The sequence below is a fragment of the Nomascus leucogenys genome, chromosome 2, assembly GCF_006542625.1.
Source record: "Nomascus leucogenys isolate Asia chromosome 2, Asia_NLE_v1, whole genome shotgun sequence".
Classification (NCBI taxonomy): Eukaryota; Metazoa; Chordata; class Mammalia; order Primates; family Hylobatidae; genus Nomascus; species Nomascus leucogenys.
Window position 1 is genome coordinate 141,289,221 of NC_044382.1, and position 26,625 is coordinate 141,315,845.

Consider the following 26,625-nt stretch of genomic DNA (forward strand, 5'->3'; position numbering starts at 1 on the left):
GCCCCTGGAGGCCCCTGCCCAAGCCTGGGCCTGGAGGAGAAAGGCAATGGTCAAAGGCCACCTGGGTTAGCCCGGCTCAGCTAAGGCCACAGCTGCTGCCATCCCAGGCTCCCTGGCCAGCCCTGCGCCGACACATCTTGCCCACTCACAGGGAAGGGATTATCGCCCCAAGGTCTCCAGATAATAGCAGGCGCACAGGGCTATAACGGGGACCCGCAGACAGGTGTCCCACACCTCCTGCCAGCGGCCCCATGGCTTTCCTCTGGCTCCTCTCCTGCTGGGCCCTCCTGGGCACCGCCTTCGGTGAGTATCAGGTCCTGCAGAGGCAGAAGGGTTGTCTTCTCTCACTCCCAGCCCCGAGACCAGCAAATGGCAGCAGGGTCCCAGCTCCCAGTTCAGCTGTGCACCACAGTGTGGGCCTGGGCGAGTCACCAGCTCCGTCTCTGCCGTGGGCGCTGCGAGGCCTGGACCAGGTCACAACCTCCCTCCCAGGCTAAGCTGCCGCCTCCAAGCTCAGGTGCTGGGGAGTCCCGCTCCCCTTCCTCACCCCCAGCCCACCTGAGGCTCCCAGGGGAGGAGGCGGGGGAAGGAGGCGGGTGTCCCGGGGCTGAGGCCTTCAGGAAACCCTCCAACAGTCAGTGGCCCCAGCACGGGCTTGGGTGGTGAGCGTGTGTGCAGCTGGGGCTTGGCACCGTTCAGTCCAAACCTTTCAGAACCTCGAGCCTCACCCTCTTAAACTCCCGCTCACGGAGCACTTCCCGGGTGCCGGGCCCAGAGCTGGTGCTCTGCCTGCTCACTCTACCAAACCTGTGACGTCAGAAACAGCGTGATCCCCACTTTGCTGATAGGGACACTGAGTGGCTTAGCTGGGCAGGGAGGGAGCCCGGTTCAAACCCATAGAGTCTGGCCTCCCAGCCTGAGCGCCAGGGCTGCCGCCCACCGCACACTCCACCTGTGTGACTTCTCTGAACTGTGGTGGGGCCAACACCCCACTCCTCAGCAGCCCACAGCCCAGTTCATTGGACTCAGTTGTACCCGGGGATTCCAGGGCTGGGAAGAGGAGAGCCAGGGCCAGCTTCTCAGAGGAGGGGATGTGGGAGCCAGCCTAGGTCCCAGACGCTGGAAAAGAGTTGGGAGTGAGAGGAGGCTGGAGCCCTGGGACCTGGGTGGGTGGTACCCACCCCTCAGCCCACTCCCGTCCCCAGGCTGCGGGGCCCCCGACATCCACCCCGTGCTCAGCGGCCTGTCCAGGATCGTGAATGGGGAGGACGCTGTCCCCGGCTCCTGGCCCTGGCAGGTGTCCCTGCAGGTGAGGGGGGTTCTGCAAGTCGGGGGGCACCCTGGGTAGGGGCCCGGCTGGGGGTGCGTCCAGGTGGGAGTTGCTGACCCTCCCCATCTTCCTCCCAGGACAAAACCGGCTTCCACTTCTGCGGAGGCTCCCTCATCAGCGAGGACTGGGTGGTCACCGCCGCCCACTGCGGGGTCGGGTGAGGACTGGGCAGCCTCGGGCTCCGCTTCCAGCCCCGGTCGGGTGGGAGGGGAGCAGGACATGTTCTCTGACCCACAATGCTCTGCCCAGGACCTCCGACGTGGTCGTGGCTGGGGAGTTTGACCAGGGCTCTGACGAGGAGAACATCCAGGTCCTGAAAATCGCCAAGGTACCCAGGCCCCGTGCAGCAGAGGGCAGGGGTGTGGGCATGGGGGGAGGCCCCTCGGCTGCTTCAGGGACAGGCGCCCAGTGGGGCCCGGCCGGCCTTGTGGTTCCCATTCCTGCCCTGGGGATGGACTGCTCCTTAACGGGCACCAGAGAAAGAGTCTGTGTCCTCGAAGCCTGCAGGTCCTGCCTCCTCCCAGGGCCTCACCCCGGCACTCTGGCCCCCACCCCCAGGTCTTCAAGAACCCCCAGTTCAGCATTCTGACCATTCGCAATGACATCACCCTGCTGAAGCTGGCCACACCTGCCCGCTTCTCCCAGACGGTGTCTGCCGTGTGCCTGCCCAGCGCCGACGACGACTTCCCCGCGGGGACACTGTGTGCCACCACGGGCTGGGGCAAGACCAAGTACAACGGTGAGGGGCTGCGGGGCTGCCTCTGGGGTCGGGGCTGCCCAGCCATGGAGTCCCCCCGTGACCATTTGGCTCTTCTTGTTTGGCTCTAAATTCCAACACTCTCCTAACTGCCCGTTCTTTATGGAAAATCCTCTGAATTTAAAATCCCCCAAATGCAAATAAAATCCAGGTCAGATCATGAGGAGCCTGCACAGGGGGCTTCTGAGCAACGCCCGGCCGGGTGAGCCCTGCCCTGGCTGACCTGCCTGGAGTCGCAGCGCGGGGCTCCCACCCGGGCAGGGCCGAGGCCCCCTTGTCCCACAGGCACTTCTGAGGCTCCAGGGGCTGTACCCAATATCGTGGTGATGGTGCAGGGGAGGCCAGGCGTGTCGGCCCCGGGTCTCTCCTTCCTCTCTTGCTGAGTGAGCCCAGGGGCCCTGACCCTCCTCCTGTCCTGCAGCCAACAAGACCCCCGACAAGCTGCAGCAGGCGGCCCTGCCCCTCCTGTCCAATGCCGAATGCCAGAAGTTCTGGGGCAGAAAGATCACCGACGTGATGATCTGTGCTGGGGCCAGTGGCGTCTCCTCCTGCATGGTGAGGCTGGCCCTGCCCAGGCCCTGGCCAGGCGAGCAGGGTGCAGGGGAGGTCTGGGCTTTCCACCCCTCTCTGCTCTCATCTACTAACCCCACTCCTTCCTGGTGTCAGAGTCGCCTTGTTGCAAAATTCCATGGCCAATGTCAGAGCCAGTGGCTCTTGGAGTTATGCAGTGCACAATCTGGACAGTGGATCCCAGCAGGCCAGCGGGCTCCAGCAGCCCTCCCTCCCTCACACGAACCCCTTGGCCAGCCCCACCATGCTCTTCCTCCTATTGGTCAAACCAGCTTTACTGAGCTTCTATTAAAGTGTCCCATTCCGGGGCTGGCTCAGGCTTCCAGGGGCATGAACCACATAAGCAGCTCGTGGGGTCTTTCATAACCCAGGCAACAGCACATGCTGAGCCTCTGCTGCATGTGGGGTCCTGGATTGGACTCTGGGAACAATGTCCAGCGGCCCCTGGGACCAGTCTGTCTGGGCTGCCAGATCCAAAACCCTTCTCCCTCTCCCACAGGGCGACTCCGGCGGCCCCCTGGTCTGCCAGAAGGATGGAGTCTGGACCCTGGTGGGCATTGTGTCCTGGGGCAGCAACACCTGCTCCACCTCCAGCCCTGGCGTGTACGCCCGTGTCACCAAGCTCATACCCTGGGTGCAGAAGATCCTGGCTGCCAACTGAGCCCGCAGCTCCCTCTGACCCTGCTCCCCACAGAGCCTCAATAAACCCATGGAGCACACATTGGTGCTGTCCGTCTTCTGTTTTGGGGCCTCCAAGGCCTCACTCCACTCCAGAACTTGGCCCCCACTGGGCTGGACTGGGCTGGGCCAGGCATGGGCGGCCTTTGGGAGGACCCTTCCTTAGTCCCCTTTCCCACCACTCAGGGTCCTGCTTCCCAGAGAGTGGCCAGGAACACACGGGCAGATGAAAAGGAGTGCAGAGGCAGACAGGGGATCTGGCTGGTGGGGACCAGGTGGACCTTGGCCCCAATCCTCAGCACCTGCCCCCAGGCGACAGGTTCTTGCCACCCACCCTTCCTCCCTTGCTCTGGGCCCTGCAAGAGGGCGTGGGCAGCGCGGGGGGCGGGGGACGAACTCACTCCTGCCGCACACACCTGCGGCTCCAAGGAATCTTCCCACGGCCACTCCTAGGGCTGCCAGACATATGCTGGAGCCGGGAGTGTTATCAACGCAAGGAGTGGTGATGAGGCAGGTGGTGGCGAGGTGGGCCGTGATTGGTGGGTTCAGGGGACAGGATGGGGACCCTCTGACATCCCATGGCCTTTCTCTGGATCGCTGGGCTTCCCTCTCTCTGACAGTGACTTTTTTTTTTTTTTTTTTTTGAGACAGAGTCTCACTCTGTCGCCCAGGCTGGGGGGCAGTGGTGCAATCTCACCTCCCGAGTAGCTGGGACTACAGGCGCCCGCCACCACGCCCGGCTAATTTTTTTGTATTTTTTTAGTAGAGACGGGGTTTCACCATGTTAACCAGGATGGTCTTGATCTCCCGACCTCGTGATCCGCCTGCCTCAGCCTCCCAAAGTGCTGGGATTACAGGCGTGAGCCACTGCGTCCAGCCGTATGGCAGTGACTCTTGAAAGTTCGAGGCTCAGGCAGGCTGGGATCCCCAGGTCAAACATGCCCATCTCCAGCCCCAAATGCCCAGAAGCAAAAAGCCCACCGTGCCATGTTTCATCAGGGGCACCACATCCTCTGTGGCCAGATCATCCTCCCCTTCCTCCTCACACCCTGCCAGCTGGCCCCCGCCCCTCTGGCCGCTACCCTCACCCCATCGGCCGTGCTTGGGGCATCTGTTTCCTCCCTTCCTTAGCCCCCGCACCCTCAGACCCTCCACACCCTGCGATTCTGCCTCCTGAGGGGCTCCTGCATCCACGCCTTTTGCCCACCCCCCACCCCCAGCCCCTGCACTCTCTGGACTTGGGCAGACTCCTGGGTTTGTGTGCCCCCGGGCCCCACACCCCAATCCACCCTAGCCACTGACTCAGAGCCCACAAGAGCACAGGGACCCAGGGAGATCCAGCCACCATGTCCCAGCACCCTGGGCTCAGAGGGGGACTGACACTCCCTTGGGTGCACAGCAGTCAGGGGAGGGGGCTGAGGACACTGTAGTGGCACCTCAGGACACCATCAACTGCCAGCTGTCCTGCCCCAACCCCAGGCTGCGGGGTCCCCACCATCCACCCCGTGCTCAGCGGCCTCTCCAGGACGTCAATTGGGAGGATGCCATTCCCAGCTCCCAGGCCTGGCAGGTGTCCCTGCAGATCAGAGGGGTCCTGCCCATGCGGTGGGGGGGGCCCTGGGTGGTGGGCAGGCTAGAGGTGGGGGGAAGTTTAAAACAATTTTTATTAATATATAAATAGAGACTTGGGTCTCACTAAGTGGCGCGACTGGTCTTGAACTTTGGCCTCAAGTGATCCTCCTGCCTCAGCCTCCCAAAGTGCTAGGATTACACAGCCCTCGCCCCTCGGGTCCCTCCTGCCCTCGTGGGAGTTGCCAGTCCTCCTATCCTCCCAGTACAAAGCTGGCTTCCACTTCTGCGGGGGCTACCACATCAGCGAGGACTGGGTGGTCACCACTGCCCACTAGGGGTCAGGTGAGGCTTGAGCTTGAGGAGTTGGGGCCCACCAGGTGTCAGGGAATGACACTCATCCCCCTTCCCAACCCCAACTACACCCTGCAACCAACAAGAAAACGGTCGGAAATGAACTGCAGGCTGGGGAACCAGCACCCACATCCCCCGGCCACAGGCAGAGCCGCTTCTGCAGGAGACGCCCACCCCGGGCCGTGCACCCCACCTCCACCTTCGCAGGCCACCCGGATGGCAGCTTGGGGAAACCTCAGAGGTCCTGTGCCCTCACTGTGCAGGTGGGGAAACTGAGACCCTGAGAAAGGGATGCCCTGAGATCACCATGAGATTCAGTGGCCAAGCGGGGCTCAACCCGACTGGCTCACTTCCCCGGCACCCCCACGAGCCCAGGTACCGTCTGCCACCCTCACTCTCCAGGAATAGCCACCCTGTGGTGGCCGGGACCGTGTGGTGGCCGGGGCATCTGACCTTGGATCTCACCCGGAGGCCATCTAGGTGCTGAGGATGGCTGACGCAAGGCCACACAGGCAGGCAGAGGAGGTGGCTCATGACACCATGATGGGACACACCCGCCTCTGGGAGAGGAGGTGAGTGGGCACAAGGGCCCCTGCCCAGCTGGCCCAGGCCTTGCCCTGCACCCTCGGCTGCCACGGCCCATGGGCACCTGCCTCTCCCAGCTTTTTCCTTCCCAACTAGTAAAGCTCCTGAAAGCACCCTGACAGGTGTCTTCGATGATAAAGTTTTGCTCATTGTAGAAAAACGTGGAAAGATGATAATTAAAAATCACCACGTGCCACGGGCTATTCTCCATCCATCTCCATAGACTCACCTGTCCAGTCCCATTCCTGTTTCTTTCTCAATGTACCCCAGCACTCTCCAGTCCACTCATGGAGGCCTGGGCTCCCCACTCCTCTCTGCCCTCCTTCCCTAGGCCTTACATGGGCCAGGGCTCAGGCTTCCTGAACCAGGCAGGCGAGGCTGCCTGGGGACTTCCTCCTCTCCCCAGCCATCTGAGCTGGAAGCGTCAGCTCATGGGATGAATGGCGCCCTGGCACGGATGAAAGCCACTTCGCCCAGCTCCCTCCAGGAGTGTGCACGGCGGAGCTGGGGCTACCAAGTGAACCCAGGCCTGAGGACCCTGGCACAGACCCTGCACCCATGCTCGCCATTTCTCTGCACCCCTCCCTGGACTCCGCCAGGTTGGGGTCTCCCAGGCCCTGGCACCCAGTTCCGGCCTGGAGACACCTCCTCTTGTTCCTGCAGGGTGACTCCGACAGCCCTTGCCTGCCAGGATGGAGCCTGGACCCTGGAGGGCATCGTGTCCTGGAGCAGCAGCAGCACCTCCCGTTGTCACCAGGCGTGGATGCCCACACCATGAAATTCATGCCTGGGAAGGTGTGGAGGCCGAGACCCCCCCTACCCCTCATCTGTGTAAAACACAAATAAAGCCACTGAGCGCAACTGCATACACCTTTACTTCTGTGTCCTCAGCAAGGCGGGTGGGCTGAGCATGATGTGGCTGAGCTAGGGGGACAGATGCTGTCACGGGGACCTCTGTAAAGGTAAGATCAGGAGGGCTTGCGGATCACCCAGCACTACTCCCTTCTTCATACAGATGGGGAAACCAAGGCCCATGTTCACATGCAGAACGGTCAGGGCTGGGAGCAGCACCAGGGGTTCCAGGCACCCTGGAGCTTCCATTTGGGCTGCAGCCTGCTGGGTGGGGGAGCCACGGAGGGGACACACTTGCCCAGGGCAAGGGTCTTCTCCAGGCCCCTCCCTCCCAACTCAGAGGCCAGGTCCACGTATAATTCCATGTGCGCTTCGGGAGTTCCGCAGGCTGGGATGAGATTCTTTTAAGCAGAGCTCTGGATGCAGCCGCCGGCGGTGCCCTCGGCTCACAGGAACCCGTCCCCTTCTGCAGCTGTTCCTGCCCCAATCTGCCCTGGCTCCAGATGCCAGCTATGGGCATGGGCAGGTACTCACTGTAGCAGCTCCCTAGGGCTTGAGGGGGCCACGCCCAGGCTGTGCTTTCTGGGCCCCAGACCCTGCAGCTCCAAAACTGCCCCCTTTCTTGGGCCCAGGCTCTGCCCTGGCTCCCAGGGCCCTGTGGCCAGCTGCAGGCCTCACCCACCTGCAGGAGACACCCAGCCTTGGCGTTTCTTGGTTTTCTTCTGGAGACACCCACTCTTCATGCGCCCTCCCGGGAGATGCCACACATGGCCCTTGCCCCCGGGTGCCTTCCCCAGAACCGTCACCCACCCTGGGCTGTTCTCATCTGCCACCCTCAGGCAGCTGCTGTTCATTTTAAAAACTTTATTTAAATGGAGACTATTAGTCAAATGATTGGAAAACCAATAATGAAAAATAGTTCTTCAGGGTCTTCTCCTGGTAAGGCGGAGGACACACCAAACTCCACTGGCCCTGTCAGGGGACATGGCACCCTCGTGGGGCCAGGCTCAGCCCTTGGGGCGGCACGAGGTCCTGCAGGCTGTCGGGCCCTCACACTCCAGCCCCCTGCCTGGTGACCCGCCCCGGGCCTGTGGTGCATGCTGGGGAAGGCCACTGGCTGGCCCATGGGCTTCGGCTCCTGAGGAGGCACAGCCCCACACCCTGCCTGGCCATAAATATATACAGATTCCTGGGCATCCAGGGCACCAGGACCTAGGCAGAGCTGGGGTCCTGTCCCTAAGCCGGTGGCACAGCGACTCTCGAGATTGGAGCCAGGGAGCTGGGACCACCGCGCCCCTCCCCTGCCTCCCTCCTGGGGTCACCACCCTCAGGCGGCTGCCAGCTGGCCTAGGACACGGCGGAACTGCTGCGTGCTGTGTCCCAGCTCCTTGACCCTCTCCACCATGTCCTGGGCAGCGGAAGGCGATGGGTACTGCAAGGCAGCGGCCTTGGTGGTGGCCACGATGCCACGCAGGAGGTCGCACAGCAGGTTGCTGTAGTGGGTCACCTGGCTGCGCACGTCAGCAGCCTTGGCCTGCCGTGACAGTGTGTCCCCGATGAACACCAGCTTGTGGGCGCTGAGGATGACAAACTTGCTGTGCGCCACAAAGATCTTGGGCGGCTGGTTGGTGGCCACAGCGGTGAAGAAGGCGTCCACAGCATTGGTCAGTGTGGTCAGGTTGGCCTCACACTGCTCCAGGTAGAAGAGCAGCAGCTGCCGGTCCGAGGGCCCCAGGCCTCCTGTTCGTCCCGGGGCCAGGGGTTGGGCTGGCGTCCAGTTGGCCAGGTCGTGGTCTATGGGCCGCGACACCTCCTGTTCCAGTCGTTCAAACTGCTTCAGCTGGGGCAGGAGGGAAGCAGGAGCAGGGTTAGGCTCTCGGGCGAGTTGGAACCACAGGCCGAGACTTGGGTACCCTGGGCTGGGCTTCTCTAAAAGGGCCACTACTCAGAGTGCATGGGACAGTGGGGAAACGGGCAGTCTCCTCTCCCGGGGACAGGCCCAGGAACCATGGCAAGCCTTCTGGAGGTTGTTCAGTTACCTTTCCACCAATCTCAAAAGGTCAGACTCCGTGCCCTGAACATTTTTGAAATGACAAGATGGACAACAGAAAAGTGGCTGCTTGGGGTCGGGGAGTCACCGTCCTGGCTTGGGTACTGTCCCACGTGACTTGAGATGTGGCACTGGGGAAACTGGCTGAAGGGCACTGGGGACCCCTCGGCCCTATCTTTGCAACTTCCTGTGAATCTATAAATATTTCAAAATGGAAAGTTAAAAAACTTTTCTCCTTAGTTCAAAAATAACACACACATTATGAAAAGATTCAACTATATCAAACAGAAAAAAGGAAGATGTCACCTGTAATCCAATGCCCCTAAATAGAACCTCATCTTCCAGAACCACACGCAAGTTAACACTTCCACTCCTGTGCCTAGGAGTCAGCTGAAGGGGACGATGTGTCCTCACTAGAGCCGCTCTGGCCCTGGAAGTGACCAGCCACACCCAGACTCAGGACAGGTAAGCTCTGTCCCACCCTAGGCGCAAAGATCCAAGCCACAATGAGCAAAACCAATAGGAAACCTCCCCTTCCTAACGCTTAGAACCTCGCACTGTCCCCCTTAGGCAGCCACTTGGTGAAATCCTTCATCTCTCCATTCTCTTAGCCAGTGAGATACATACTCCGCTTTTTTTCTTTGAAAAGCTCTGGTGAGGCAGGGTGAGGTGGCTCATGCCTGTGATCCCAGCACTTTGGGAGGCTGAGGCAGGTGAATCACTTGAGTCTGGGAAGTCGAGGCTGCAGTGAGCCCTGACAGAGCACAGGCAACAAGCTCTGTGGGTTTGTTTTTTTTTTTTCTTCAATACTATTTTTATTTTTATAAAGAACGGTCTTGCTCTGTCACCCAGGCTAATTTTTTTTTTTTTTTTTTTTGAGATGGAGTCTTGCTCTATCGCCCAGGCTGAAGTGAAGTGGCACAATCTCGGCTCGCTGCAACCTCCGCCTCCTGGGTTCAAGCGATTCTCCTGCCTCAGCTGGGATTACAGGCCTGCGCCACCACCCCTGGCTAATTTTTGTATTTTTGGTAAAGATGGGGTTTCACCACGTTGGCCAGGCTGGTCTCAAACTCCTGACCTCAGATGATCCTCCCGCCTCTGCCTCCCAAAGTGATGAGATTACAGGCGTGAGCCACTGCACCTAGCCCTTTTTATTCTTTGACAACTCTTAATAGTTATATAATACCCTACTGCACAAATGTCCATACTTTATTGAACCAATACTCTCCTATTAGACACTTTGTGGGTGGAGATTTCAGATTCTTCACTGATACAAAAATGGGGCAACAGATGTTCTCATCACTAAGTCTTCATGAGCTTGCATTTAACATGGATTTATGTTCTTGGCCTTGGAATTCTACATCTTTAGAGTTCTTCACATATATTCTTGCCCTTTAATCCAGCTTCTAGCAAGTTATCTAAGTAATTCATCAGATATGTGTAAAGACTTGTATTCATCACAGCGTTGTTCACAAAAGTAAAACTCTGGGAACAGCGTAAGTGTCCAACAGCAGAGGACTGGTGAAGTCAGCGCTGGAGGCACACAGAAGAAGGATAAAGTACACGACCACTTCTGAAAACACGGCGATCCCACAGAGTTCTCTCTCTATAGACAGAGATATAGACCTATATATTGTTGATATTTCAGGAGGTTTGTTTTTTTTTTTGAGACGGAGTTTCACTCTTGTTGCCCAGGCTAGAGTGCAGTGGTGCGATCTCGGCTCACCGCAACCTCCGCCTCCTGGGTTCAAGAGATTCTCCTGCCTCAGCCTCCCAAGTAGCTAGGATTACAGGCATGTGCCACCATGCCCAGCTAATTGTTTTACATTTTTAGTAGAGATGGGGTTTCTCCATGTTGGTCACGCTAGTTTCGAACTCCCGACCTCAGGTGATCCGCCCGCCTCGGCACCCAGGAGGTTTTTTAAACAATTTTTTTTTTTTTTTTGAGACCGAATCTCACCCTGTCGCCCAGGCTGGAGTGCAATGGCGCAATCTCGGCTCACTGCAAGCTCCACCTCCTGGGTTCAAATGATTCTCCTGCCTCAGCCTCCCAAGTAGTTGGGACTATAGGCGTGTGCCACCATGCCGGCTAATTTTTGTATTTTTAGTAGAGATGGAGCTTTGCCATGTTGGCCAGGCTGGTCTCAAACTCGTGACCTCAAGTGATCTGCCCGCCTTGGCCTCCCAGGGTGCTGGGATTACAGGTGTGAGCCACTGTGCCTGGCCACAATTTGTATTAATATATAGAGACTTGGGTCTCATTATGTGGCCTGGCTGGTCTCAAACCCTTGGCCTCAAGTGATCCTCCTGCCTCAGCCTCCTAAAGTGCTAGGACCACAGGTGTGACATTTGTTCTTTTCTTGGGTGTTCTCTTTAGTAGATTTAACGGGGGTACAGGTGCGGTTTTGTTATGTGGGTACACTGTACCCATTAGGTAATTTCTCAGCCCCCACCCCCTCCCACCCTGCCACCGTTCTGAGATGTCAATGTCTAGCCTCTCCTGAGTGTCTCTATGGGCCAGTTACTTCCCAGGCATCTTCCACTTTTCAGTGATTCTCACCGAGCTCTCATGAGGCGGCTGCAGCCTCAGTGCTGTGCGTCAAGGGTCTCGGGCCCCTGCCTCTGCCACCTCCTTGGTGCCCAGAAGGTGGGCGAGGGAGATTTGACGGGTGACATTTTTATGTTCACTTCGTGCTATCCTGTATTTTCACTTTTAAAATTATCTTCATAATCAGAATAAAGCTCCCTTAGTGTTTTTTTACATACCTCTTTCCTACCCTCAGGAAATGATTCAAAATATGAGGAAAATTCATTAATATGTTTGCATATAAACATAGCAGTATATTTATAATAAGGGGCCAGATGTGGTGGCTCACACTGTAATCCCAGCACTTTGGGAGGCCAAGGCAGGTGGATCGTTGAGCCCAGGTGTTTGAGACCAGCCTGGGCAATGTGGTGAAACCTTTGTCTCTATAAAAATCAGCCAGGTGTGGTGGCAGGCGCCTGTAATCCCAACTACTGGGGAGGCTGAGGCAGCAGAATCGCTTGAGCCCAGAAGGTTGGGGCTGCAGTGAGTCGAGATCACACCACTATACTCTAGACTGTGTGACAAAACAAGACTCTGTCTCAAAAAAATAAAATAATACTAAGGAAGTGTGAGTATAATACAAACATTCAACAGATGCTACGTGGTCTTTGAAAGAATCCACAAAGAATGCTTAATGCCATGGCAGATGCTGGGACAGAAGAGTCGAATGGCCACAGGACACCATCCCGGACATGCAGGGAGCAGCTTGGAGGAAGGAGCAGGGCAGAGCCAGCCCCGTGCTGAGCCTATGGCAGCTGTGAGGGATCTATTTTCTGCTCTCACCCTACTCTCTAACTCCCTAAATGTCTCCAACAATTACTCTTAAAAACTTTAAAATAAACCAAGTGAAAAGATGAAGATGCTCAAGGAGGCAGGGGGGTGGTGGGCCGGGCTCAGCTCTGAGCACTGTCAGACAACGTGAGAAGCTGGGGACCTGGGGTCGGCCCTGTGGGGCAAGAGCTGGGGGCTCAGGGGGTCAGTGGGCAAGGCTGGGCCTTGCTCTGCTCCGGGGCCTCACCTGCTGCAGCTCCAGCTGGCTCTTGCCCTGCCGCGTGATGCTGCCCTTTTCCAGCAGCTCCTTCTGGGTCTTCTCAAACTCCTCCTTCCCCTGGAGGGGAGAGACAGGGGCTGCGCTGAGGCCAGTTCTCTTCTGAGCCAGAAGCGCAGGCCAGCCCTGTGGGGGCGCAGTGAGCTGAGTGGCCACCAGGTGGTGCTGTGCGCGCGTGCACACACAACGCACACATGCACATGCGGACACACACACAGACTGGCACGTGCAGGGGCAGACACACACACACACAGCCCCCCCAGGCTGGCACATGTGGGGACACAGCACCCCCAGGCTGGAACATGCGGGGACAACCCCGCCCCCCTAGGGTGGCCCATGTGGGGACACAGCCCCACATACACATACCCAGGCTGGCACATGCAGGGACACACAGAGAAGGTGGCCTAGGAAGCAGCCCTGGCAGCCCCTTTCACCGCTTCCAGCCCAGGAAGAGACGGGGCAGAGGGTGGGACACCCGCAGAAAGGCCGCAAGCTCCACCCTGCCTTCCCAGGCTCCCGCGCCAGGAATCAAACCCAATCCCTCCCCCTTGGCCTAAAGGCCTGGCCACCTGGTCCCTGCCCCTGGATGCCTCTCTGGCCCAGCTCAGCCTGGAATGTTCCTCACTGGGACTCCCACCTGGTTGGCACCCAGGCCTCTGCTCCAGGGCTCAGCCCGAGAGGAGCAGTCCTAGTCATCTCCCACCACCTCCTGCTGCTCCCCCACGCTCAGAGCATCTTTGTGTGTGTGCACATTTCTGAAGGTCTGTCTCTCCACAAAGAACAGAGTCACTCCTGCTGGTCACCAGAGATACCAGCCCGAGGGACTCAACAAAGGACTCGATGACATGGCCACCCCAGCACATGTGGCCAATGTGGGGTGAGAAGGTCAAAGTGAGAGGAGGGTGCAGGGCCTTGCCAGGGACCAGGCCCCAGCTGACAACAAATCTCCCCCTAAGCACAGGAGCCCCGCATGGCAGAAGAGGAGCCGGGGCTGGGCAGGCGGCACCCACCTGCAGGTGGACGTAGTCATAGTCCTCCATCCAGCCGCCCTCGCTGTTCTCGTACTGCCCATCTGGCGAGTCCTGGGAGGTGAACTTAGGGGGTGAGGGCAAGGGCCTTGACTGGATGCTGCTGGTCTTGTCAGTGGGGTTGGGGTGCAGGGTGCCACCCCCCTCAGGCCCCGGGGCAGGGGCCTTGGTCCGTCTGAAGAGCAGCGAGGCATTGCCGTGCAGGAAGGAGGCCAGCTGCTTGGCGTCCTCGGGCACAGCCCGCGAGCAGGCCACCAGCCGGTCCAGGTCCTCAGGGGTGGCTCCAGAGCCTCCCCGGCCAGCGTCGAGGGCCTGACCATGTGCCACCAGCGTCTGGTGCACGTCCTCCATCTTCTGCAGTTGCCGGCTAAGCTTGGCATGCAGGGCACGGTCAGATGTGTGGGCAGCATTGCCCACGGCGCTCCGGGCAAACTCCAACAGCTCGTGGACGGCACTCTGGACAGCGGCCACAGCAGCCTGCAGGTCCTGCACCAGTGGCTCCTGTGGCTCAGACGGGCTACGCCAGCTCCCAGTCCCACCGGCGCTGCCTGCCAGGTCCAGAAGGTGGGCAACGGTGGCGCTCACACCCTGCTGCAGCCGTGCCAGGGCCTCCACGGCAACTTCCAGCTCCAGAGGTTCCCGGCCCGGCCCTGCCACCTCCAAAGAGGACGCGGACTGGCTGCTGCGTGTGCTGCCGGTGCTGGAGGCTGACAGGCGCTTGCCTTCCCCCGGGACTTCACGTTCAGCTGGGGGAGGCACCGCATACACACCATTGTCGACCACGCCACCATCAGCCACCTCAGGAGGAAGCACGCGTTCACGGGGCACATCGTACAGGGTGCCTGGGCCAGGCCGCCGCAAGCCAGGGGGCACGTCGTAGAGGTCAGGAGCTGGGGGCGGCACGTCATACACATCCTCAGCCGGCGAGGAGTCTGGAGGGGGCGCAGCCAGGACCAGTGGGGTGCGGGCCGGGTCAAAGGGCTTGGCCTTGGTGAAGGCGGGGGGCACGTCGTAGGTCTCCTCACGCAGCAGTGGGCCGTCGGGCACATCCTTGCTCACCGATGGAGGAACGTCGTAGACCTGGGGGACAAACGGCAGTCAAGGCTGTCCATCCATCCATCTGCCCGCCCCAGGGACTGGGGGCAGCACCCAGCCACACACACACACACACACACGTACACACACATACAGACACACACACGCACGCATGCGTGCACACACACAGGGGCGCGCACACACACACACAGGCACACATATAAACGCGGAGGCACGCACACACAGGCACACACACACGTACACAGACGCAAACACAGACACACGCAGCCCCAGCGCACACATCCTTCACGATTCCTATCCATGACAGTTCTGGGACGAGCTGGCTCTGGAGCCAGGTGCCCACCCCTGTGCCTGAAGGTGGGAGAGCTTCCTCCCAAAGAATTGCACGTGTTGATTCACATAATTGGGTCACTGCAGACACTCACTGAAAGGTTAGCTATGATATTGCCACTGCCACCACCATCATACAATGATTTCATCACCATCACCGCCGCCGCCACCTCATCACCACCATCACTGTTACCGCCCAGCACCACCACCACGTGTGAACTTTCTACTCTGCAGCAGGGGTGCGACTGAGCTCTGTGTGTATTATCAGGGGACCAAATTCTGGTTTGTCCAGGACAGTGCTGGTTTGTCCCTGATGCCCCCACATAATTACTGGTCCCCCCTTCACTCTTGAAGTATCCCGGGTGAGATGACACACCCCATGGTCACCCTGCGGATACCCTCTCAGGAGCTCATGGAGAAGGCCTTGCAACAGGCGGTTCTGCAGACGAAGAACCTGAGGCTCAGAGGACAGCTTGGTTTCCTCACCTGTCAACCATCCAGAACCAGGGTCTGGAGCCAGTCTCTTCCTGCCCACCACCCCTAGCCCTGCAGACAATGGTCAGCACCCCAGTGCACACATCCAGACTCCCCACAGCCTCAGCCTGGCCCTGGCATTGCCCTGGCATTTGCTCACCGTGTGGTGGCTGGACGGTGGCAGGCCCTTCTCCACGCTGGGGGGCACGTCATATACCTCCAGCAATGGGTCTCGGCCATTGGGACCCTTGACAGCCATGGGGGGTGTGTCATACACCTGGGGGCAGAAACAATGCAGGGTTAACGGCGCCAGGGCCACTTGGGGGAATGGGAAAGGTGGGAACCCCGCAGCACCGCCCCCAGGCCTGGCCGGGGCTGAGAAGATGCAGCTCCCGCCCCAGGGCCTAGCCGCCCTGCCCTCCCCGCGCTGCACACCCGACACCTACCTCCTGGCCATACTGGCTGGGAAGCAGCCCCCGAACTGGGGGCACATCATAGATGTCCTGTGGCCCTGGGGCCAGCAGGTGTCGCGGGATGTCGTATTCATCCTGCTCCGGCTGGGCGGCCTCGTATACATAGCCCTGCCCCACGCGGGTGGGCACCACCACCTGGGGGCAGAGAGCCGACTTCACTGCTGCCCTCGAACCGGCCCTCAGGGAGGCTCCACTCACACCTGGGAGCCACGTCCTTTTGGGAGGTGGACAGGGCACACCAGGTGGAAGGGATGGGGCTCCCCAAGGATGCCAGTTCTCACTCCCTCTGCACCATCTGACCTTCTTCTAGCAGAACGCAGTGCCAGCTACAGCAAGAACACTGGGTTTTATCCTGGGCCAGGACACCAACGTCTCTACAGCCTGTTGACCCAGAAGGCTCCACAGAGGAGCATGGGTGTGAGCTGATGACACTGGTAGGGTAAGGTGCTAAGGCCCTGGCTCTGGAGGGCACTACCCACAGGCAAGGAACCCCCCGTGACTGGGGCACCTAGCCCCACAGGACGAGAGGCCACGTTGGAGGCCTCGGAGCCTGCTGCCCACACCACTTAGCTGTAGCCTCCTTAGAAGGGTTGACCCAGCAGGGGACTGCGTCCAGCCCAGGACCAGACAGAGCCTAGCACCCCCTGCCCCACAGCGCAGCATGGGGAGACTCTGGAGGACAGGGCCAGAGGGGCAGGTCAGGTGTGTGCTGGGGGGCGCAGCAGCTGGGACCAAGGCCCCCTCCCTGTTGCGCCTACCCCGGGGGGAGCTGCATGCAGCGGGTAAGATCCCCAGCGACCTGAGAGGATGAGGCTTAGTGGGGGAGGCAGGTCCAGGGCCAGCCCTCCCCTCCCCAGGTGCTTTTACTGTGACCCAGAGCCCAGGGTGGCCAAGGCCCGCACAGTGCAGAGGCAGGCAGCACAAGGGCCTGCCCAGGGCCACAGTGCCCCTCACCAGCACCAGCCTGAAGCGGGTAGGGGCCATGCCAGGCAGCCTCCTTCCCCGAAGGCTCCCTGCCTTGGGGAGGACAAGGCCTCCCTGGTGGGATTCTCCAGCCCCCGGGGAACACTGCGCCCACACGCCTCCACCACCAGGCTCCCTGTTCAGCTCTCTCCACTGAAAGACCTTTTGTTCCCTCATCAAAGGGGATGTCTGGGACAGGGTTGACTCAGGGCCTCCCTGCACATCCCCCAGGGCAGCAGCGCCAAAGCAGCCCCTCCCCCGGGCCCAGTGCCCCTGAACCCCTAGAGGCCCTCCCAATGCAGGCAGGCAGCCAGCCCTGCTCGCTGAGGGTGCTGTGAGGGGGGCGCTGGGCATGGGGGCGGCAGAGGCGCCCAGCGCCCCCCAGCAGCCCCAGGCCTGGCACAGCCCCCGGCAGCACAGCAGAGCTGGGCCCACTGGGTCTCCAGCACGCCTGGTAGCAGAGCCCTGCAGGCTGGGGGCCTCCGTGGGGTGTCCCCGCCCCCTTCCAGTTCGTCTGGGAGTGGATTTGGCAGCCGCCACTCCAGACTCATCTCCCTTCACGCGCCCCAGACTTGAGTCTCCTCCAGAACTATTTTTAGATGCAGGGACCTGCCAACAGCGGGGCAGGCAGGGCGGAGGGACGTGGCAGGTTGGCTGGGCCTCGAGGCACGGCCCGAGGCTTCTCCAGGCCTCCCAGCCTCCCAAAGGCAGGTGGGGACCCAGCCTCAAGGCTCAGCCAGGACCCAGCACCAGCAGGAGGGATGAGCATCCTCCAAGAGCACCCCGCTGGTGGCCGTCCCAACCTCACGCGGTGAGGCCCGGGGTGCAGCTGGACCCAGTCCTGCCTCCCCAGGCAAATGGCCGCCTGCCACTCTTGGAGCTGAGTCGGGTGGCAGTAGGCAGCCACAGTGACCAAATGTTTCTGTTAGAAAAACAGAGCAACGCAGCCACCAGGGGGAAAAGCTCGTTAGGGGAATGACTCAGTCCCACTGCTAATCACAGGCCACCCTGCTGCACATCTGAGACCCCACTAGCAGGCCGTGGAGGTCCCACGGGGGTTAGGGGAACATAGCCAGAGCCCAGGAGGAGGGGACAGAGGCACAGACACTGACATAAGACCCACACGGTCTCTGACACACATGCCTCATACAATGCAGAGAAAACACAGCACAGGCCCACTGCCAGGTGCACACACAGAACCCAGGCAGCCCCAGGGCCAGGGTGCTGCCCCTCTCCTCCCCTACGATCAGGCATCAAGCAGGGGGACAAGTGAACTCAGGAATACATCCCAGCCTCCCAGACAGGGCCCCAGAGGCAGGCATCAGGTCGGAGGAAGGGGACAAGGTGGGCCCCCGCCCTGGAGCTCAGTGGCTGGTCTCCCCCTTCTGCAAAATGAGTGTTGCCCCGACATGGGCCGGCTCCCGGCTCTGGCACTCCCAGGTCCCAATCCAGGAGCCTCGTTTCCTCCTCGGGAAATGGAGCACCACAGGAGCGCTGTGACCACGGCCACCAGGACACACCCAAGCATGAGGGGCTCACCCGACCTGGGTCAGGGTGGCCTGAGGGGCCAGCACCACAGCCCGCTCCCCTCCCTCCCCAGCTCCAGGCACCCCGGCCTGAGGTCCCAGCACAGGGCAGCCTGGGGCAAGATGAAGCTTCTAGGGCGAGGAGGGTGAAACGCAGGCCCAACAGGACCACGTGCATGCCTGACCTCACACCACGGCTGTCTCCTTGGGCACTGACCAGGGGCACTACCTGAGTGACCTCCCACAGACGCCTTCCCCTGGGGGTCCCACCTGCCCATGAAAGAGCCTCTGCCCTCAGATTTCTACAGCCCACACCCAGCCCAAAGAGTCTTGGTGCCAGTGTGGCCCTCACCTCTCCCCCAGCCATACAGGTCATCAGGCTCCCACCTTAGCACCCGCTGGACCCTGCTCCAGGCCCCAGGATTCTGACCCTCCTGGCCACCACCCTTGTCACTCACCCTTTTGGCTTCCTGACAGCCAGTGTCCCTCCCGCCCACACGCAGTCCTGGCAAGGGCTCCTCCTCAGCCCAGCCAACCAATATCCTGGAATTGGGAGACTCAGTTTCCCAGGCATTTGAGGGGCAGGCCTGAGGCTTAGAGGGGAGGACCTGGAGGTTCAGACACAGATGTCCCGCAGCCAGGTGTTACTGCCGTGCCACCGTAATGAAGACACGAGCAATTGGAAACTGCCCAGGGCCCGCCCCAGCAGAGGGGGCAACCCAGCGAAGTCCAAGGCGGCTCAGGGACAAGCTTTAAGAATGCAACAAAATGCTTTTGATATCTTATGTTGGATTTACAACTTTGAAATGCAAAACTACATGTACAAATCTGTGAAACACAGGGCAGATGCTAGATAAAATACGCCAGAATTTCCCAGTGATTACCTCAATTGGAAAATTTCATCTCCAGACTTTTCCATACATTATGCATTTTCTACAGCAAAAAAGCATTGCTTTTGTGATCATAAAATACAAGCAGACACAATCAAGACTGGGGGAGGTTTCCTGGGGGAGAGCAGCCAGGCCCAGGACGCAGGGCTCTCCTTCTGGGGCCATCAGCCAGGTCAGGGCCCTTGGGGCACAGGTCTGGGCAGCTCTACCAGTGGGCATAGGCAGAGAAGGACCCAGCTGGTTGAGCCCCTGATGCAATTGAGAGCAGGCCCTTTGCCGGAGAGGGAAACAGAACAGCTGCCAAAACACAGCCTCGAGGCCTGGCTCTGTCTGAGGGTCTCGATGCTGCTCCCCAGCCCACAGGGCTTCCAGCCGCACCAGGACAAGCTTCGCTGCAAAGGCGGGAGAGGAGGGGAGGGGGTGTGCCTGACCTTGGGGCGTGTGCAGTGTGGACTGTGTGCGCGTGTGCATACGCACGTGCATTTGTACGTTTGTGGGATACTGGTGGGTGCACACGCTTTGCATGTGTGGACGTACACGTGTCTGTGTGTGGAGTGTGTATGCATGTGTGTTTATACATATGGGGTTTGAGTGTGCGCGTGTTCATGCATATGATATGCGCATGTGTGGGCATATACGTGTGTCCGTTTATGGCGTATGGGATGCAGATATGTGCATGTATTCATGCACATTCATGTAGCACATGTGTGTGTTCGTGCATATGGTATGTGCATGGGTGTTTGTACCTGTGGGGTACAGGTATCATGCACATGTGTTCATCTGTGTGGGGTGTGGGTACACGTGGACCGTGGCCTGAGGCTCCCCCACAGGACACTGCTCCCTGCCGCCTCCCCAGGGGATAATAGGACCCTGCTCCTCTTGCTCAAGCCAGTTTGGGAGCAGCCCCACCCAGGCAGCCGCAGGCCAGCCAGGTTTGCCTCTGACCAGATGGGTGAAGGAGCAGGTAAAGCAGGAAGTGGAAGCCAGTGACCCAGGTTCCCCTGGTGGCCAGGCTTGGTGGCCCATGTCCATGGAGTCCCCCACCTGCCAATGACCTCCGGCCACGCCTCCTGGGTACCAGGCCACCCATGGGTGGGGTTGGGGTAACTCCCTGCTGACTCGCTGCCCAGCTGGCACCAATGAGGTCTCCACCTCAGCCCTGGGCTGAGTGTCCAGTACTGACTCCTTCCTACAGGCAGGTGAGCTTGGGAGGCAGGGGCCCTGTGGACTTGGGGAGCGGGCTCAGGGTCTGGAGGCCAGAGGTCTTGTCCCAGGCCCGGCATCCCTATGGCAAGAGCCCAGGAGGCTCTCAGGGCAGCCCTCCTCTAGCAATCTCAGGGGCAGCATCCTCCCAGTAGTCACATCCAGATCACCATACGCACCCGCTGGCCCCTAGCATGTCCCACAAGTGGAGAGGGGTTGGCCTGTGGAGGCAGGGATGGCCAGAAGATGTGCTGGAACCCCATCTAGAGGCTGATACGGAAACTCAGACGGCACAGGAGAGCCTGAGCATGAAGTGGCTGGCCTCTCCCTCGCGGGGGCCCAGCAACTGCTGACCCCATGTGCCAAGCCCCGCCTGCCCGCTGGAACACCTCAACAGGCTGCTCCCTGTGGTGACACCACCACTTGGGTCGGCTTGGCTGAGGCCAGCGGAGCATCTCCCCTCTGGGTCCATTCACATCCATCTTCCCCGGACAAATGAACACTCCCCAAACACTCACTTCCCACTTTGACCCCAGACCAAACACACAGCCACTCCTGGAGTGCCAGTGACTGAGGGTGGCTGGGCCCTTCTGTGCCCACAAATCAGGGCTGGGCTATACCTGTGGAGCTGCACGACTGTGCCAGGACAGCCTTACCTTTGCCGGGGGCTTCGTGCCCTCCCAGCTGCGTGTGTCCATGGACGGGGGGACCTGGTAGATGTCATGCCCCATCCCAGCAGAAGGTGGCACCTGGTAAATATCCTGGGCGGGGCCTCCAGGCCCTGGGGGCACCTGGTACAGGTCTGTGGCCGGGCTGGGAAACGGGTGATGGGGCGTCTGCTTCGAGAAGGTGGATGTCTGCTTGGCTGGGGGCGACTGGAACTGAGGGCTGGGACCCGGGACTTGGTAGAGGCCTTGCTGAGCCTTGCTGGGAGTGGGCACCAGGTAGACGCTGTCGGGCTGGGGCTGGTAGGTGTTGGGGAGCATGGGCGTGTACTGGGAGGCCGGAGGCGCTGGGGCATGGAGGCCAGGCTGAGGCTGGGCCGGGGTGGCGGGGGGGCCGGGGCCAGGCCCTGCTGGCTTCTTATCATACATGCCCACCAAGATCTTGAGGCGGTTCCCAGGCACGATGCCCTGGCGCCCGTGCAGCGAGCAGAGCCACCAGCCGTCCAGGCCCTGCGTGTCCTGCTCCAGCACCGTCATGATGTCGCCCTTGCGGAAGGAGAGCTCATCCGGGGACTCGGCCACGTTGTCATAGAGGGCTTTGGCCAGCACGTTCTGGGGAGAGAGGACACAGGTGTGAGAACAGGAGGATGTGCATGGGGCATCGGGGGCTTCCCAGCTCCTCCCTGCTGTGGGGAGGTGCCCAGCTTTGACACTGGGAATTCAGCGGAGTTTGGTGACATCATTGTGCCTTTGCCTCCACTGTCCCCACCTGTTCCCCAGCAGAAAGGCCCAGCTGATCCTGGCCTTCTTTCAACTGCACCTGTATAGCACCTCAAAATCCTCTTGACCACTGTCACCACCAAAACTCGAGGGATGACCCTCAAGATACCCCTAAAAGCCCCAACCAAGGCCACTCTGCTACCTGGACCAACACAAGGAGAGCGGGAGTAATCACGACAATGCTGCCAAGTTAAAACAAATAGCAAATGGTTCTCTCTTGAGATGCACGAAAATAATCTGACAAAAAGGACAGCTTCTTAGGATAAAAAAATGAACAAAAATGAGACGGAGCTTCCTTAACAAAGTCCATCTACCCAAAATCCAAAAAGTCAGTAATTAATTTAGAAACTTCAAACACCTTCCCCAAGGCTGGGAAGGAAACAGGATGCACACCCTCCCTGTCCTGGCCCCGTCGCATTCAGCAAACCCTTGCAGAGCAGGGCACGTGCTCCATGTGGCCCAGGAGCCAACCAGTCTGAGAGGGACTTGGAGGAGGCTGTGGGATCAGAGGCATGAGTGCCGTGGCGAGGGCAGGCACAGAGCCTCGCTGGGACACTAGAGCCCAGGCAGGGAGGCCTCGAAGTTTCCCACCACACTCATGCGTCCTCACCCCTGCTGCTGCTGCCCCATCGAGGTGCCAGGCGCAGGATGGGCCCAGAGAGACAGAGGGTCCCTGGCTGGAGGGTGTGGTCGGTTGCAGCAGAAGGCAGGTGTGAGGGAGGCACGGGGTGAGACAAGGCCAGGGCTGTGGCCCCTCCTAGGGCGGCAGAAGGCTGCATGGGTTCCACAGGGGCCCCAGACTTCACACACAGGGAAGCCGGGTGTGTGGACAGTGACCAGCACTGGGCTCCAGCCACCCACCAGCCTGGCCTCAGCTCTGGGCTGCCCTGCAAGGTCCCTCCTTGGAGTCTCCTGGGGTCTTAGATGTGCAGCCTGGTCGAGACTGACTCGGAAATGGGACCTGGGTTATGGCCAGCCAGTAGCTGTGTGACCATCCCCACTTGGGCCCAAGTACCACTTTCTGGACTCCATCTGCAAGGAGTGAAACAAGGAAGAAGGGGCCACACCCCTTTGAGCAGAAACAGGAAGCAGGAGCCTGTGCCTTGGGGCAGAGGAGTGGGGGTGAGGTCTCTTTCAAGTCCCTAGGGCCCGCCCTCCTCCCCTATACCAGCAGGGGCTGGACAGTGCCCCTCTGAGCTCCATCTACCTGGCCGGCATCAGAGGGCGATGGCATACCAGGCAGCAGCCTGGGTAGGCAGTAGTTGCCCCAGATCCCAGGATCAGACATTCAGACCCCACGGCTCATTTGCCCTGGGTGGACATCATCAGCTAGGAGCCCATTTTCTCCAGTCCCTAAAAGGGCCAGAGGCTGCAGTGTGGGGAGCCAGGAGGAGCAAGGGCCAAGGGAGGGGCCAGGGGGCAGCTAGGAGAGGGCAGGCCCAGGTGGAGTCATATTGGAGCCAAGGTGAGCATAAGGGCAGAGGCCCTGCATGGCTGCAACACTGTCCACACCACAATTACAACAGACGAAGGCACTCCAGTGAAAAGCACGCCTCAAGAAAATGTCCTGTGAAACATAAAGACAGGAGAGGGTCAGGACGACACCAGAGACGTCTGAGACAACGGAGACACTTTCTCTTCCTGTTTTTCAGGAATGAGTGCTTCTTGCTTTGGGGCTGAAAAACTACACAAAAAGAAAAAAAAAAGAAAACGGTGGACTATGTCCCAGGCTCTAAGGCAGGACAGGACAGGCACTGCGGCGGGTCTAGGGGCCAGAGCCCCACAGAGGAGCGGGAGGGCGGGGGCTATCCTGCAGCCCACCCGGGCTCAGGGCCCCCATCCCAGGCGGCCAGCAAGACAAGCATTTCCCAAATATGGTCTGCAGCCTGCCTCTGGGAATCACAGCCCATCAGGGGGCGGGCCACCCTTCCCTAGTGACCCTACACACCACAGAGCTGCCCCTCCGGGTCCCCCAGCCCCTGCCCTGGTGACCACAGGAAGTGCCAGCAGAGTGAGTCACAGGAAAATTCCCCTCCAGCCAAGTCAGAGAAGGTGGGGGTTTAGACAGAGGGGACCGCCCCGCGAAGGCCCCTCACCTCCTAGGAGGATGGCCCAGGAAAGGCTGGCAGAGGCCCCCCCAGGCAGGGCCAGGCACTCAGGGAGGCTGAGGGAGCACAGGCAGGGAGGCCGGTGGCTCTGTGGAGGGAAGGGCCCGGCAGGGTGGGAAAGCCCGGCCCAGGTGAGCGGCTGGGGCCTCTGGCCTCACAGCCCAACCCCTCCCGGCATGAGCTCACTGATCGGCCGCAGCCCAGTCTGGGGCCGCTGAAGCCAGGCTGGGAAGCATCTCACAGGCTGGGCACGTGGCACCAGGCGCCTGGCACCAGGAGCTTCCCCGCCTGTGTCAGCTGCTGTGCCCCCGCCCAGCCTGAGCTCTGGACGCTGCTGGTACACAACCGACCACTCCAGCTGGCCAGGGCTCCGCCTCTCTGGGCCTCTCTGCCTCCTGTTCTGTTCCCTAAGGACACGCACTCCTTCTTCCTCACTGGGCAGACTCAGACCTGGGCCCGGCTGTGGGACTTTGGGCAAATTCCTTAGCCTCTCTGAGCACCTAGATCCTCTCTGCTGGAGGACAGCCCTCGTTTCATAGGATTGTTCTTTTTTTTTTTTTTTTTTTTTTTTGAGACTGGGTTCTGCTCTATTGCCCAGTAGTGCAATCATGGCTCTCACTGCAACAACCTCCCAGGCTCAAGTGATCCTCCCACCTCAGCCACCTCCCACCTTAGCCTCCCAAATAGCTAGGACTACAGGCACACACCACCACGCCCAGCTAATTTTGTGTAGAGATGGGATCTCCTTAGGTTGCCCAGAGTGGTCTCAAACTCTTGGGCTCAAGTGATCCTCCAGCTTCAGACTCAAAAAGTGCTGGGATTACAGGCGTGAGCCACTATGCCTGGCGCGCATTGTTCTTTTAACAAAAGATTCGCCTGGCCCCTGCTTTGGCTGGGCTCCGCAGAGATAGCGCAGGCCTAGTGGACAAGGCCTCTGTCTGAACCGGGCCTATACTGCAGTGGGACAGAAAGACACCAAACAATTTGCTTTCATGGGGAAGAAAGTGGGCTGCCAAAAATAATGTGGCTGTAAGAAGGCCTTTGCATACAGGGTCAGAGACAGCCTCCCCAAAGAGATGACATTCTACAGGATTCCTGTCTGAGAAGAGCATGGGGCAGAGGAAGGGCCTCAGCCAGGGGGCTGGAGCAGGGAGGCAGGCTGTGACTCTGGAGCAGCAGAAGGACTCACACCGCAGATTCCATGGATGATGCGCGCACAGCTCAGTGAATGTCATCCACACAACCAGCTTCCCAAGGCCAGACAAGCCCAGACGAGCAAAGCACTCACCACCCCAAGTATTCCTGCTCTGGACATGCTCGCAGGCCCCCCAGCAGCCTCCCCCAGAACCCCTGCCATGATCCAAACTGGAGGAGAGGCCAGCCTCCCCAAGCCTACTTTCCTGGCCTCCCGCACTGCCGGGCCTAGGGCATGACCCAAGCTGGGCCAGTCAGGTGCTCTTGCCCAAGTTTTCAAGGGACACAACTGTGACCTCAGAAGCGGTGCAAAGCCAGTCCAGGTGCACACTGTCAGCCACCTGTGTCCAAGGCACAGTGGAGGCTGCTGCCTCACTAATTCTCTGGTACCTTACTCCTGCCGCACCCTACTGCCACTTCAGAACATGCTAGACTATCATCCCCTCCAGGAAGGCTCCTCCTGGGACACCTCCTCCCCTCTGCCCCCACCTCACAGTACTGCCCAGCATGTCTTGATATAGCCCAATTCACACCCCTGGACCCCAGGCACCCAGGACAGGAGGACAAGTCTACCTCCTTACAAGGGTAACTCCAGGGCTTGTGCACCAGAGGAACCCAGGAAGGCCCTTGGGGGCTTGCTCATTCCAGAGGGCAGGGCCAGAGGAGGAGAGCCCCAGCCTGATGCCAGCACTCCCCAAACAATATCCCAGCTGTTGCACATGAGACTGACAGGACTGCCCCACAGGCTCTGCCTGGCTCTGAGAGTGGCCCTCATTGTGTCCCCGGGGCCCGCCTGGGCACCATATCCACCCGGGCTGGACAGGCAGGCCCTGAGAAGCAGGGCGGCTGGGACCAGGGCTGCGGGTGCCACACGTCAGGGAGAGCTGCAGCCGTCGGACTGGTGTTGAGGTCTCCTCATTGGCTCTGCCAGCTGCCTTGGGAGCCCTGGATGTGCTGTGGCTGTCCCCAAACTCCTTCTCTGGGTTGGGCGGAAGCTGGTGTCGGGGAGTGGTAAGGGGAGATGCTGCTGCTCCAAGGAGCCTTCCCTGGTTGCCTGAAGGGACAACCCAGGAGTTCTCAGGAGCAGGGCCAGCCCGAGCCAACTGCAGAGAACACTGCAGGTATCACTGCTGACCAAAACCCTCTCTGCCAGGCCTGGCTCACATCTGGCCTGCACCCTTTCACCCAGCAAATGTGACCTCAGCACCCACAAGCCAGCACAAGGTGGGAGCTGGGAGAAAATGGCAAGAACTCCTGGTCTCTGCCCAAGACCCCAGGGTTGGGGGCAGACAAGGAAATGCGTAATAGTGCCACACTTGTCACTAAGTTCACAACAATAAGAACAGCACAGTTCCTCCCTGCTGGAGGCAGAGCTCTTTCCCACACAGCCACCAGCTCATTTAACCCTCAAAACAACCCCATAAGACACGATTACCTCCATCTTACTAGACAGGAAAACCAAGGCTCAGAAGCTCCCTGACAGCCCAGGGTCACTGAGTCCAGAAGCAGCAGAGGCCAACCCCAGGCTGAGACACAGTGGAGCTGGGTGGCTCCA

At 59.9% G+C, this 26,625-nt stretch overlaps 2 protein-coding genes across 6 annotated transcripts in view; one reads left to right on the forward strand and one right to left on the reverse strand.

Moving 5' to 3' along the window:
* The first annotated feature begins 214 nt into the window (after positions 1-214).
* Positions 215-3,376, forward strand: LOC115836698 (chymotrypsinogen B2). Of its 2 annotated transcripts, XM_030818945.1 has the most exons (7): positions 215-303; positions 1,206-1,309; positions 1,408-1,487; positions 1,580-1,658; positions 1,889-2,069; positions 2,509-2,642; positions 3,157-3,369. In XM_030818945.1, exons 1-7 carry the CDS (start codon positions 252-254, stop codon positions 3,316-3,318), a joined length of 792 nt encoding a protein of 263 aa, XP_030674805.1. In that variant the 5' UTR covers positions 215-251; the 3' UTR covers positions 3,319-3,369. The 2 variants fall into 2 exon arrangements, with proteins under 2 accessions (XP_030674805.1, XP_030674806.1); XM_030818946.1 differs by lacking the exon at positions 2,509-2,642 and having other exon boundaries at positions 237-303; positions 3,157-3,376.
* Positions 3,377-7,539: 4,163 nt separating this feature from the next.
* Positions 7,540-26,625, reverse strand: part of BCAR1 (BCAR1 scaffold protein, Cas family member) — a 39,100-nt gene continuing 20,014 nt past the window's right edge. For 3 of the 4 annotated variants that reach the window (XM_030818952.1, XM_030818955.1, XM_030818958.1), the window contains exons 2-7: positions 20,980-21,600; positions 15,715-15,876; positions 15,429-15,545; positions 13,391-14,488; positions 12,351-12,440; positions 7,545-8,535 (exon numbers count right to left, since the gene is read on the reverse strand). In XM_030818952.1, the coding sequence (XP_030674812.1) occupies positions 8,023-8,535; positions 12,351-12,440; positions 13,391-14,488; positions 15,429-15,545; positions 15,715-15,876; positions 20,980-21,600 (2,601 nt within the window). In that variant the 3' untranslated portion in view covers positions 7,545-8,022. Of the gene's footprint in view, positions 8,536-12,350; positions 12,441-13,390; positions 14,489-15,428; positions 15,546-15,714; positions 15,877-20,979; positions 21,601-26,625 lie in introns of all 4 variants that reach the window. The other variant, XM_030818949.1, reaches the window with a different exon arrangement.